This window comes from Stylophora pistillata, chromosome 2, assembly GCF_964205215.1.
Source record: "Stylophora pistillata chromosome 2, jaStyPist1.2, whole genome shotgun sequence".
Classification (NCBI taxonomy): Eukaryota; Metazoa; Cnidaria; class Anthozoa; order Scleractinia; family Pocilloporidae; genus Stylophora; species Stylophora pistillata.
The window spans coordinates 43,591,375-43,604,848 of NC_142520.1; the positions used below are offsets into that span (position 1 = coordinate 43,591,375).

At 40.5% G+C, this 13,474-nt stretch overlaps 2 protein-coding genes and 1 long non-coding RNA gene across 3 annotated transcripts; 2 read left to right on the plus strand and 1 right to left on the minus strand.

The window, feature by feature from the left end:
• Window positions 1-2,740: 2,740 nt before the first annotated feature.
• LOC148739686 (uncharacterized) lies at window positions 2,741-4,362 on the minus strand. Its single transcript, XM_088749536.1, has 3 exons — window positions 4,077-4,362; window positions 3,489-3,683; window positions 2,741-3,171 (listed from the first exon to the last, which is right to left on the minus strand). Exons 1-3 carry the CDS (start codon window positions 4,360-4,362, stop codon window positions 2,741-2,743), a joined length of 912 nt encoding a protein of 303 aa, XP_088605662.1.
• Window positions 4,363-6,884: 2,522 nt separating this feature from the next.
• Window positions 6,885-8,708, plus strand: LOC148739687 (uncharacterized). Its single transcript, XM_088750106.1, has 2 exons — window positions 6,885-7,153; window positions 7,755-8,708. Exons 1-2 carry the CDS (start codon window positions 6,913-6,915, stop codon window positions 7,871-7,873), a joined length of 360 nt encoding a protein of 119 aa, XP_088606232.1. The 5' UTR covers window positions 6,885-6,912; the 3' UTR covers window positions 7,874-8,708.
• Window positions 8,709-8,996: 288 nt separating this feature from the next.
• LOC111346542 (uncharacterized) lies at window positions 8,997-12,945 on the plus strand. Its single transcript, XR_015996955.1, has 4 exons — window positions 8,997-9,193; window positions 10,446-10,517; window positions 11,269-11,340; window positions 12,326-12,945. It is a non-coding gene; the product is annotated as an uncharacterized LOC111346542 (long non-coding RNA).
• Window positions 12,946-13,474: the final 529 nt, after the last annotated feature.

Below are 13,474 nucleotides of genomic sequence, written 5' to 3' on the forward strand. Positions count from 1 at the left end.
GTCGGAACAATTCATGACTTCCGCACAGGTTGTCGAAACGTCAGTCACTTCCACCGACAACAGTCCTTCTCAGGACTACACTCACCCGGACGATCAGACTACACCTTCACATGTGGCTTAGTATATCACATTTTGGGTAAGGCATTTACCCCTTAACGGGCAAGTGTGTCTGTCTCTGCAATTGCATGACCTTCCTTGTAATTGTGAATTCTCAAGGATGGGCTTGTTGTGGGCGCTGATTTTCTTTCTAAATTTGGCATGCACAAACAGCTCACTTTCACAGTGTTCTTGTTGAAGATTTTTCTCAATTGTGTCCTGCTGTGAATGATTCGTTTACGATGCGTTAAAAGTTCTTTCCCATATTAGCAGCTACGCACTTACTAAAGGATGCGTTATACTTCGTTATGTTTCTACGTTTATTTCTGTTCTCGCTGCGCGTGTGGTCGTTGGTTGGTACCTCGAATTTCAATTGGTGTTCGTAGCCGCTTGTTTGTAACTCTTATTGATGCAACGGGATCGCTTTGTCGAAGGATTCTTTGTTTGATTACATTTCGCTGAGCCTTTTATTGATCGGTAGGGGAATGTTCTCTATGATGGAATCTGGGTGATTACTTTCACGATGGACATAGAGCGTTATGGTTTGAGGTCAGTGGTTTGAATCCCGTACAGGCCTGAGTTTTTTCAGGCCTGATTTTCACTATTGCTTAAATAGTGCTTTACTGCGAGAATCGTGCACATATACATAGAGCGTTGTGTTGTTGGGCTTTGCATGGGGCTTGTAAGTTCTTTTATTCAGATTCAATGTTACATCAAGAAAGTTGACGATCTTCTTGTTCACTTCGATTGTTATTTTGAAGCCATTTAGGTAAACACTTTGCAAATATCTTTCTTGATTCTTTCAATCAGTTTGGTGTTTGTTAGAACGCGCTTAGGCCGTCATCTTTATACAAGCCTATTTGTTTTCTTATACGTTCGGGTCTGGTTTAACAAGTATGATCCCACTAGTTCGCAGGTTTCCGCGCCATCGAAGGAGCTCATTGTTACATCAAATGAGGTTGGTGAATGCTTCTTGCTCCATGAGGTGTCCTCGTTGAACAATAGTGATTTTTTTGGTGTGAAGAATAGTTTTTCTTCTGCGGAGATGTCGGTGTAAGAGGCTGCGAAAGTTAGAGCGTCGTCGAGAAGCTTGTATGAAATAGATGGGTAGAAATTTATAATATCAAAGGCGATAAACGAGTGGTGGTCCTTGTTAGGAATGTTGTTGAGCCAATTAAGGGTCGCCTTTGTGTTCTTCCATTGGTTAATTTCGGCCTTCCTGATAATAATTTTGTTAATCTCGTCAAGGATTTGCTTACTTACTTTGCCTAGCTCTGATTTGGTTGGATTAATCAGGCGGCATGTGGAGTTGTTCTGGAAATTGTCCTTGTGGTATTTCAAGGAGAGGAATGATTCTTTAGGTGCCATTGATTCGACTCTATCATCTAGCCTCAGGGTTTAAGCGATGGCTTTCGCTTCGACGTTGATATGCTTCTCTGTGTTCGCAGGGGGCCTTCTTATATTCCTTCTCTATATATATTTCCTCAGCAATGATTTATAATTGCGGTCGCTTATTTTGTAGAACTTCGTAGTTTTGTCAACTGGTTGTTTGCCCTGTTGATGGATTCGACGTGCACTGCATGATAGCTTCTTCTGAAATTCGAATGGATGAGGCGCTTTGAACTCGATGGTTTAGATGGATCAGATGGCTAATCTGACGGAGAAGAAGACAGGTTACTTCGGCCTGAACATTGAATTGTGTCAGGATTAGGATGATTTTTTTAAAATTTTGTTTTCAGAGGGCACGGTAACGATTCCTGCAATCTGGTTGGTTCTTAGAGCGGTCCAAATTTCCCTATTTCTTCTCACGGGCACTGCACCGCTTTCGTGAGTCGCCGAGTACATCCTACCATCTTTGTCATTTTTCATAAATATATTTTGTTGTGCCAGATTGGCATTTTTTTTAAGCAAAGACGTGGGTCACGACCTCAAGCCGATAAATATTTGATACATACATATACACACATACATACATACATACATACATACATACATACGTTAGTTGACCACTCCCCCTTTGGGGCTTTTCAGGGCCAATTCCCACCCATCTCGCCCCAGGGGAGGACATCCACTACACAGTAATCTCGTGCTTGGGAAATTAACGTCTCCTACCCCTAACCCTGCAGGAGACGGGGCCTACGGTTTATAAGTTCGTCCTTATCCGACTAGAATATTTATCCATTTTTTGATCAGAAAGGTAGCAAATTCTCCTCACTTATTTTAAGACCATGAGTATCGGTCCAATACTATAAATCCTTCCCTTTCTTTCTCTCTCAAATCACTTTCGTTGCCACCAGAACTGAAGTTGTGATAGCAAATGTGCTATTAAATGGGTTGCCATGTTGCTTAAAAATTATCAGTGATTAATTTTAATGCTTGGAAAAAGAATCTCAAGTAATTAGAATGTGAGGTATATGTTTTCGAATGATTTAATTGATGTAACTTTCCTTCTTCAAAAATCCGAATTCGATCACACAATTTGTTCGTTGGAAAAAGGAGAGCGAAGTTTTGAGTTCTATTTCAATAACGCTTTGGGTGATTCCTTGGAAGTCCGTTTATGATCAATTTGGACATTTGCACAGTAAATTGCGCAACAAAAACCGATGGAATCCAATGAGAAAATAACGCTTTAAATCCCCTTGGTTTAGTTAAAGCGTCTCATTTGACTTTTTAGTTTTTTGGTGTATGGAAGAAAGACCACACTTACAATCCTCTTCATCAGGGATGCATTTTTTCTCTCCATCTCCCCGTTGGCTTGAGGCCATTTTGGTGTGGTCTTCATATGAACATTTCCATTCTGCTTACAATATTCGCGAAATTCTTCTGAGCGGAATTGTGGACCATTATCAGACTTGATGGTCAGAAGTAGGCCATGGCGGCTGAAAATTTCCTCCAGGTTTTCGATTACTTTCTCTGTGACGGTTGACATCATGATTGCATACTCATAATAACGGCTGTAGCAGTCCACAACAACGAGAATTGAGTATCCAGATGGAAGTGGTCCTAGAAGATCTACGGCTAGGTCTTGCAAAGGTCCTTCTGGTAGTGTGGTGGATCTCAATGGCTCGGGTGGGTCTGGGCGAGATACCAGTTGACATCTATGACAGGACTTGCAGAATTTCTCTGCCACTTAATTCATATGAGGCCACCACACTTTACTTCTTAAATTTTGCTTTGTACCCACGATTCCTGGTGTCCCTCGTGGGCTAAGCTGATTGCCTGACATCTGAATTTGTTTAGTGATACAATACGGGTACCTCTTAAGACCAGCTGTCCAATCACACACAGTTCTCCTGCGGCTGGTGCGTACTCTTTGCATTCTCAAATCATGTAAAGATGAAGCAATTTTAAGTGTACTAGGGGATCCGATCTTTTCTATTTCTCAAATCGGCCTGCTTTAATCGCTTCTCTCAGGATTTCTAATTCTTCGTCTGTTGCAGATGCTTCTTCAACCTCTCTTGTACTTAATGCCTGGAGAGTGGCACTGATGGCTGCGAATCGAATGTATTCTTCTACTCCATGAGGATGATTCACCACTTTATCTTGCTTGAGCAGGTGGGAAGGAGGGTCAGCTATATTATTCTCCCCTGGAGTATACACGATTTGGAAGTCGTAGGATTGTAGGCGTATTATCCGGCGTTCAATGCGGGAACAGGGCTTGGAACGCGGCCCATAGATGTAGACTTGAATACTCGAATAAGGTTTTAATTACGAAGATCTGGTTTGACTATACAAAAAAAGGAAACAAACGTAAACAAAACGAAGCGAAACGAAAATACTACAGCGACTACATACTCACAAGATTTGTGGACTCGCAGGAAACGTGAAGAAAACATTCATGAGAAAAATAAACAAACACTTAGGACCGAACTTTGACCTCTGGAGGTCAGAGCACATGGTCCATACCATAATATCAACAATACATGACGTAGATTACCAGTCCCGCGCGGACTGAACACGGGAAACGTTTTGTAACTTACAATAGATGACCTCCAATGGCCTGTGGTCAGTCACTAGATCAAATTTCATGCCATAAATGTATGCATGATACCTCTCGCATTCCCAAAAGAAAGCAAGGGCTTCCTCTTCGGTCTGGGAGTATTTGCGCTCACACTCTGTCAAGCTGCGGCTGGCATAGCAAATTGTCACCCATGCTTCATTCTGATTCTGCACTAACACAGCTCCAAGGCCGACTGGACTGGAATCAGCTATGACTTTAGTGGCTGCACCTTTGTCAAAATTAGCTAGTATTCCTGCGTCAGCCATGCTCTGTTTCAGGGTCTTAAAAGCTGTTTTCTGCTCGGGTGCAGAGTGAAATGGAGCATTCTTTCAGGTTAATCTCCTTAATGGTTCAGTGATGGTAGCAAAATGAGGAATGAATCTGCTGCTATAATTGGCCAATCCCAGGAAACTTCTTACTTCGCTGACAGTGGCAGGCTCCATTGTTTCTTGCAAGGCTCTGACTCTTTTTTCTGTTTGGCCAATCCCTTTTTCAGAGAGAAGAATACCCATAAAAATCACTCTGTTGACATTGAACAGGCATTTGTCAGCATTGAGGGTTAGGCCATGTTGCTTGAGACGTTCCATTGTCTTATGCAAGCGTTGGTCGTGAGTTGCCTGATCCGGACCGTGTACTATGATGTCGTCAGAGATATTGTCGACCCCTTCTATGCTAGCTAAAGCTGTGGATATCTCGTGTTGGTATTGCTCACTCGCCGAACTCACGCCAAACAATAGACGTTTGTACCTGCATAAGCCTTTGTGCGTCACAAATGTGGTCATCTGTCGCGACTCTGGACTTAGTTCCAATCGGTGATATCCCTACTTTAGGTCTAACTTGCTAAAGACTTTTGAACCATTCATATTGTGTAGCAGTTCATCTATAGTTGGTATTGGGTATCTACCACGTATTATAGCCTTGTTCGCTTGCCTCATGTCAACGCAGAGTCGTATGCCAGCATCTACCTTCGGTATGATCACCACTTAGTTTACCCATGGTGTAGGCCCGTCTACTTCCTCTATAATATCACAATTCAACAACTCCTGAACCTTTTTTTGAAGGGGTTTCGCCTCTGGGGTTGGGCTACTGGTTTCACTGCCTGATCTATAGGCAATGTTACTTGCTTGGACTTCAACTTTCAGATCCCATTAAACACTTCAGGGAATTTTTGTTGCAGTGTCTGTTTGCTTTCAGCGATTGTGGCGATGTCATTTTCGGCACCCCCAGCCTCATTGCGGTGCCTTTGCTCAGGAGAGGTATTCCCTTTTGATGACTAGGAATTTGGCCTGGACTCTTCCTTTACCCACTAGTACTTCGCATACGGAGCGACCTTTTACTGGGTTTGCTGGATGCATAGGCATACAATTTTCTGTCGACAGGGGCGGCTTGAGATTTACACTTGAGCTTTCAGATCTTCCCATGTACATTCATCAACGATGTTGTTGGTGGCCCCATAATCCGCCAACATTTCTAATTGTACTCCTCCCACAGACGATTTGAGTATCTTTGACTAAGCTTCATTGGTGACACTGAATGCATAATCTACTTGCTCCCCACTGGATTGGTGTTCTTCTTGCACCTGGTTAACTCCTGGCTTCCTTGGTTTGGTTTTGCAGTCACTAGCAAAGTGACCTTTCTTTTTGTATTTTTTACATGTTTGACCTCTGGAGGGGCATTTTGGATCTCCACCCAGGTGACCACTCCATCAGCAACGAGAACATTGACTGTCTCTATTCTTGTTTTCTGAATTTCCTTGTTGACCTTTTGGTCTTCTAGGTTTTTCATAGACCCTGTGTGCTTCTTTAGTCTGTTCACTCGTGCTGAGCTGCGACATTTGGTGTTCTACACTTTCACACTGTTTTGCAAGTTCTAATGTGCGTGCGAGAGTAAGTTCTTCTCTTTCTTCAAGTAACTTACGTTTAACATAATCTGACCTACATTTGCGTAAGATCGCATCTCTTATCTTATTATCAAAGTCTGCCCCAAAATTACAGTCCTTCCCTTCTTTTCACAGTCGGGTTGCAAACTGCAAGACAGTCTCACCTGGCTTGTGTTGGAGTCGGTTAAATTTTTGGCAAGCGAAAGCGGAGTTGACTTTGGGGAGAAAATAATCGGTTGCGTCGCTGGTGTCCGCGATAGTAGAGAAAATTTCTTGCACATCTTGTCCCGCTAAATGGAGTAGCATAGCTCTTCTTCGTTGCCTCCTTGTTGCATTAGTACTTTCAGTGATGATTAGGCCCTTGTCATCCGCAAACAATTCAAAAGATGTTAACCATCGCGTCCAGCGTGGTCCCAACGTAGCAGGTTCCGAGTGACAATCGAACTTAGGAATCGCATTGGAAGCGGCATTTTCGCTCGAAGACATCGTGTGTCTCACAGATGTATCCTCGTCGCCAATGTTGTATCCTCCTAATGCATAAATTGCAGAATTACTCGCCTTGAAGTTCGCATGTACGAAGTTAACACACTACTCGACCATGTGCTCCTTTATTCTTCATACTTGATGTAAGCCTACACGAAACTTATCTGCGCTCACAACGTCATGTAATACAGGACATATATTAATCGTCGACGGAAGTAAACGACACTTTCGTAGAACATTGACTGTTTTTGAAGAAACATTTCTGTCTTGAATACTGCCCTTGGCCAACGGCCTCGGGCGGTACTCAAGACTTCGGGCACAGTTTTTCCCAATATGGACCCTTTGCCTGGTGAATAACATATGTATGTATGCATGTGTCTAAGGTTTAGTTGTTCTGTATGCAATAATCATTTCAAAATTTTTTTCTTTGAAACATTATATAGTCAATCCAACCATGGAACAAGCACCACAGACGCAGTTTGTATTTTTGAACAGAACCTCTTTTTTATGGTGCCCAGTGAAAGGTGCACCGGCTCCATACATTGTATGGAGAAAAAATGGTGTCGCTGTTCAAAATAGTACCAGCATAACATTTCAACTAAAAATAACTTCGGAAATGAACAACATGAATTACAGCTGCGAGCTACAAAGAGATGGAAAGATATTTAAAAGGAACATCAGCCTCAGAGTTGAAGGTGAGGTCTCATTGCTTCATAGAACTATGTCAGTACTTTTGATAACTGGATTGTGTAAACCTCCGTGAACTTTTTAATTTGCTTAATTCTTACCACGCAAAAAATAAAAAAAAAACGGTTAAGCTACTTTGGTTGTTAAATGTTCTTTAATCTTTCATAGTAATCTTTAAATATCCCTTTAATTTAACTTATATGCTCTTTCTTGTTCAAAGTTTTAATGATAAATCGGTTATCTGTTGAAGGGGACGGCGTAATTAAATGATTACTAAACGTATTTCTATACCATTTGAAGTTGCCATGCCACAGTCTGTCGATTTTGGTGCCTCCATACAGCGTACCTTAAGTTCGTGTTTTTGATCCAGTTTAGAACTTTGATTCAGTTTTTGAACCACGCTCGTTCTTTATGGGTAATTTACGTCCTAACACCGAAGTGCTCGGGTCTAACACTAGTAATTGCGCTTTTACCGATATGTTTATTTCAAATGAGGTATTCTTCGTTGCCAAAACAAGGGACTTAACCCTTTCAAATCTGAAGCCTTTAAAGACGAATTTTAACTGCCAATCAAATCATCTTTACAATGTTATTTGTTGCTTATTTTAGAATGCCCAGACCCGTGCAAATGTGACGTCTTCCAGCAAACCAGCATCAGTGTGAATTGCAGTGGAAAAAATCTCCATTCAATTCCATGGAAAATTCCACTTGCCACGGAAAAATTGTGAGTATGGTTAAAAAGTTATAAACACCAAGAAAAACTTGATCTCGAAGACGGCTTCCCCACTGAAAGCGATATTCTCAGAGGAATCCCTCTCACGCTATTGTAGAACTACTCCCCTCCCCCCTTAAGGCCTTATTTTCAAAGGATACCCTTTCGTGTCGTATTACCCAAGTCAATCAGGATAGCCCCTGGATAAAATAGTATGTAGGATGACAGATAGTCGATTCGTGGGAATTCTTCATGTGCACAATGTTTCACACGGGACAGGCTATATTCTCCAAAGGTCTACAAGAACGGGTATAATCTTAGAATGATTTAAGAGGGACTTGCTCAAGAATAAGGTCTACATGAGGGATTTAGTCACTTGACTTGATCCTCTTTTAGAATTAGTACCGCGCTCGTCCTAAACGATGCAAAGTTAATTCCCAGCGTATATTAGAACAGCAAAATAGAGAATGAAGTATTTTCTTGCTTGAGTTAACCAAAGAGGGCATAAAGTTGTTAAACCTCTCTAACAAAGAATCTAAAATGTTCTTAAGTTCTAACTCAATTTGAATTGAACAAAGGTTGGAACATAAACAGAGCCGGAAACGTTCTTTATTACATCACAAAAATAAAAATGAAAAACATCAACTTTTCAATCTAGTGTACTTTCTCTGCCGACGCTACTTTTTTTTTTAAATTTAATTAGTTTAATAATTAAACAGCAATTAATGTAACTATTTTGAAGCCTGGGATACACAGCATTCTTTGTATGACTACGGACAAGGAATAAATTCGTCGATAAGCTAAATTTTAACTATAAAGCAATTATTCAATACCAAAGGAAGTAAAAGAACGCCAACCATGAGAAGCACTACATGAGCCAATAGCTAGCTATAGCTAGTGCTGCTCTTAGCATATGTATCAGAAAGCGGCAAAAACTCTGGCGGTAATGGGTCATTACGCTGAAGAGAGTAACCTATGATCCAAGATACGGTCAGACACCACGTGCCCGCCATCATAATCATGCTATTTCTAGCCGTTAATCTTTGTCTAGTGTCCAAGTGCAGCAAAGGCATTAAAATACTTCACGTTAAGGTTTCATAAAGGTATTGACTCAATGACTTCAAATTTATCGATTAGTTGCTTTCTCTATTCATTTCCTTATGTATGGTTTTCACAATCAAGAGATTTAGCGTTTAGGTGTCATTCTTATCGTAACGGTTGTGTTCTGCAGGTAATTTGCACATTTCTAACGATTTCTTAATAGGTACTTAAACAAAAACAAGCTGAGAGACCTTCCCCAAGGCATCTTCAGTAATTATACTCAGCTGGGATGGCTGTAAGCCAAGAACCCTTTTTATAGATCTTGTAGTGGACAACAATATCCATATTCGACACTTTTGTAATTATTTTTAATAGGAATGCGAGTAGCAGTAAACTAAAGAACTCCTCTCCGAGTTTTCTACGATAGCAATGCCGAGCCTTTTTAGCTCTCAAAAAGCACGACTAGCTTCCCCCAGCCTTTACACGAACATCTTAAATATACCTGAATTTATTACTGTCAGTGACAATTAACAAATGGTAAACACCACAGCGTACACTATTGAGTTATGGTGCACGCGGGAGGTTGCTGAGCACGAATGAACGTAAGAGTCGCGCGAGGCGATAGCCGAGAGCGACTCTAGCTTCTTGAGTGCTTAGAAAATCTCCCAGGTGCATCCATAACTCAATATTGTACGCTGTGGTGTTTACCATTTGTTTTATAACATAACATTGATACCTTGTAGCTAACGAGTTCCCTTTTATTTAACAAATCTTACGTGACCAGAAAAAACAACGCGCGCGGAAAAATAGTCTTTGCATTTGCTCACGTCAGGAGCGCACACCCATGGGCAAATGGGGGACGCTAAATTGACCAATCAGAGCGCACGCTCTACTTTGGTTATGTTATAATGACTGAGGTGCGATCGTGTAGTCTGATCGTCCGGGTGAGGGTAGTCCTAAGGAGGACTGTTGTCAATAGACAACAATTTTTCAGTTGACCCTTATGACACGATGACTTCCGCCGGAATTATCGAAACGTTGGACACTGGTTCCGAAAACAATCCTTCGCAGGGCTATTCTCACCTGGACCATCAACCTAGCGAGGTGGGGAAAAATTACAACGGGCGAAACTTCCAGCTACCTCGACTACATCACCAATGATGCTTTGGCGTCGCTAAGCATAGACATAGGAGGGGCAAGAAATTTCTGAGATTAGCTTTCCCGCAAGAAAATTGGAACCTACCTCTCCCACCTCTCCCACCCTGGATGTTTGCTTAGTACCCTCCTTCCTTTAAGCTCTGGGTTTAAATGGAGCCCCCAATATAAGATTGTTACACAATCTAAAAATCCTCATCTTACAGCTTTAGTAAAGCACAAAATAGATTAGATTCATAGCTGATAGAAAAGAAAGAATCATATGGGTCTGTTTGAGCCCCCATATTAAAGCATATAAGAAAATAATGGACTACCAGATAAGAACTATAATTTAACTTAGTTAAAAAATACATCGTAATGAACATCACCCTTGTTCTATCATTTCTTGGTAGGGAAATGAGCAACAACCTGTTGAAGGAAATGCCATCAGGCATATTCCAAAACAATACCAAGCTGGTCAGCTTGTAAGTTAGGACTCTTCCTTCGTTTTGTAAAGAATGCCTGTAAACCATGTCGCACTGGGAAAGATACCAGAAGATCTATAGATCACAAATACTTTTTGACAGTAAACATTTTTAGCTCTGATCGGACAGAGGCACCGAGAATGAAGAGTCATTTACAGAAATTGAATGAACCAATCAAAGTGTTTGTAGGAAATCATTCAATGCAAAAAATATACTCAAGATTGTCAACAATCACATGACTCACCTGTGGCAACCGATGAGTGAATTTATTCCAAAGCGCCAATGAAAAAGTATCACAGTGTACGAGAAATTTTAATACAAATTTTGTTGATTAGCAGTAAATTTGTAACATGGTTAACCTGTGACTTATATGTTGGAACTCACTACAAGCATATGAGGCAATGAACAGGCGTATCTTTTCGCCGCTAAGAATGAACCACTGTTTAAAATCTTAGACATAATTATTGAGAGATTGTGCGCAATTATTTTAAAACATTTTCCTTTACCAATTTTCTTGATAAATTGTCTTCCCTCCCTCCTTCCAATCAGTATGGCCTTTCCCATAATGAAAACTGCACATAATAGCGATGTGTTTATAGCTGCATGGTTATCCTATTTTTTCTACTACGGGCCATTTTTTATGTTCTTACATCAGAACACGAGAAAAAGTGCAATATTTTGAGAAAACAAATGTCTCGAACTTTGTTCACGAAAACAATGTGGTTAACAGCACTTTGAATTATTTTGGTAGGTTTGTACAAAACAACCAGTTGAAGAAATTACCGTCGGGTATATTCAATAACAACATCCTGCTGACTTACTTGTAAGTTTGGAAGCCGCCTTCTTTGAGTAAAGATACCGTTAATTCATCCCACTCGAGCGAGAATATCATCAGATCTGAGCAGCCATATTACAGCGATTTTAAAATTTTCTACAGACCCGTTCTAGTTTCATTGAACTGTCACCTTCTCAATCACTGCACTTCTAAATTTCGCATTTAAAAGCTTTTCCATGATAATTTTCCGTAAGAAAAACTGATCAGTCTGGTTGAAACGAAGATCCAGTAAAACAAAGAAAGGCTTTAATTTATAAAATATCATCCAGGGAAGCGAGATTGCAAAGCGTCGATATTTACGCTTTGCGCAGCCCTCTTAAAAATGGAGGAGCCCATGTTTTTTTTTTTTCGGAAATGACGAGTTTTGCCAAAGGTTTGAGATTAGTCATAAAATATTTTGTTGTAATAAGAAAGATCTATGAGCAATCCGTATCTCACTTGCGTTGAATAGCGCATTTATAGTTGACAGATTTGCTTGGGGTAAACCCCAGCTCTCATCTGATGCTATGTTTGTGATTATCACATCATTTTTTACAAAGTCGAAAACATAACGACGATTTTACACGGTCATGTTCTGGGGTGAAAACTAACTTTTAATGCTATTACCATCTGTCACTGAGATGATTTTCCCCGAGAAACTGACAACTGTTTTCCCACGCGATAATTTTCTAGCCAAAGATGACCAAAGGCATATATTTTTCGATAGAATTGCATTCCTTTCACAAGAGAGTCAAAGGCATATTTGGTAATAGTCATGGTTAAGAAAAATATTTCCTGGAAAACACCAACATTATAACGATAAAGTATTATAGTTTGTCTCACGATGTGGTCACGTGATGTGAATCACGACGTTTCGACTGCATACTGCTAGTCATCATCAGGCGATATACAAGGTCGACTGGTTTCGGGTATTCTCAAATGGCAAAACATTTCTAGCCACTTAAGAGTACTTAGTTGACTCATTTGTTGACAGGTTTTTGGACAACAACCATTTGGAAGACTTGCCAAATGACATATTCATAAATAATATCAACCTAAGAGAGCTGTAAGTCAAAATTTTAAAGTAAATGCTTCCTAACTTTAATCCTGCTGGCATTGTAAAAGGAGGTCGAGAGGGGATAACCGGGAAATATACGAGATATTAATATCAGTTAAAGCATTACAATTATTAAACAGTCGAACAAAGTGACAAAATGTACTATGGCTTGATATATCAGTCTTGAAAGATCTGGTATCCACCGATGCAAAAAGGCTAAGCTTTTAATTCGTCTTACATGTAAAAGGGATATGGTTTTATTTGTTTTGTTTATTATTTTTTTATCTACCTTAATCACATCGGACTAATATTAAGATATATTAATCCATTCAAGCCCTTCTCAGCCTGATTTCCCATCGTGCATCGAGGTGGAAAAGCTGGGGAAGGTGGAAGGGGACGGTGGCCACTATAGGCTTGTAATTGCCTTCTTAGTTAAGACAATTTTTTCCTTTGAGCTTGATTTTAAGTCTGCTGCAAAGTATGCGTTCGTTAGTTAAAATTAGTTTTTATAAGCTACTCTTAAATTCGAGAAAAAATAAAGTTTATGTATGTATGTATGTATGTAAGTACCACAAGTGTAGTCAGCTAGATAGGGATATCCTTGCGATCCGAGTCCGTCTTGAAAGCCTGTGCCATGGAAATTCAGGCCGAGAAGCAAGTGTAGAGAACGCTTCATCAGTCAAAGAGACAGGATGTGTCAAGGCATTCTGCGCGATGCGAACGCTGGACCTAACAGCTGAAAAAGGGTCAGTGGCGTGGCTGACAGTACTGTCTCCCCAAGAATTGGGCTTCAACGTAAATAAATAGGAATTCCTTGCTTACAAACTATCAAAATATTCCCTCCACGTGTGTGTGGGGAGGTTTTTATGCTACACCACGCCATGATTTGTAAACGAGAAGGATTTTCATAAAGAGACAGAATGATCCGAAAGATCTGGCAGCTGAACTGTTGAGTACGGTATACGGCGATGTTGAAGTTGGTCCCGTACTTCAAGACAACAGTGGTAAACAGCTGAAAAGAGGGGCTGCTGACAAAGGAAAAGGTGCAAGATTGAACCTTAACGCATGTGGATTCTGCGAACAACA

Bases quoted from the DNA above. Each gene is read 5' to 3' on its own strand.
- LOC148739687 (XM_088750106.1), top strand. From the start codon at position 6,913: ATGGAACAAGCACCACAGACGCAGTTTGTATTTTTGAACAGAACCTCT. The intron at 7,154-7,754 runs GTGAGGTCTCAT...TGCTTATTTTAG, and splicing joins CATCAGCCTCAGAGTTGAAG to AATGCCCAGACCCGTGCAAA.
- LOC148739686 (XM_088749536.1), bottom strand. From the start codon at position 4,362: ATGGCTGACGCAGGAATACTAGCTAATTTTGACAAAGGTGCAGCCACT. The intron at 3,684-4,076 runs GTAAGTTACAAA...TGTATACTCCAG, and splicing joins GCCATTGGAGGTCATCTATT to GGGAGAATAATATAGCTGAC. The intron at 3,172-3,488 runs GCCGATTTGAGA...TATCTCGCCCAG, and splicing joins GAGAGAAGCGATTAAAGCAG to ACCCACCCGAGCCATTGAGA.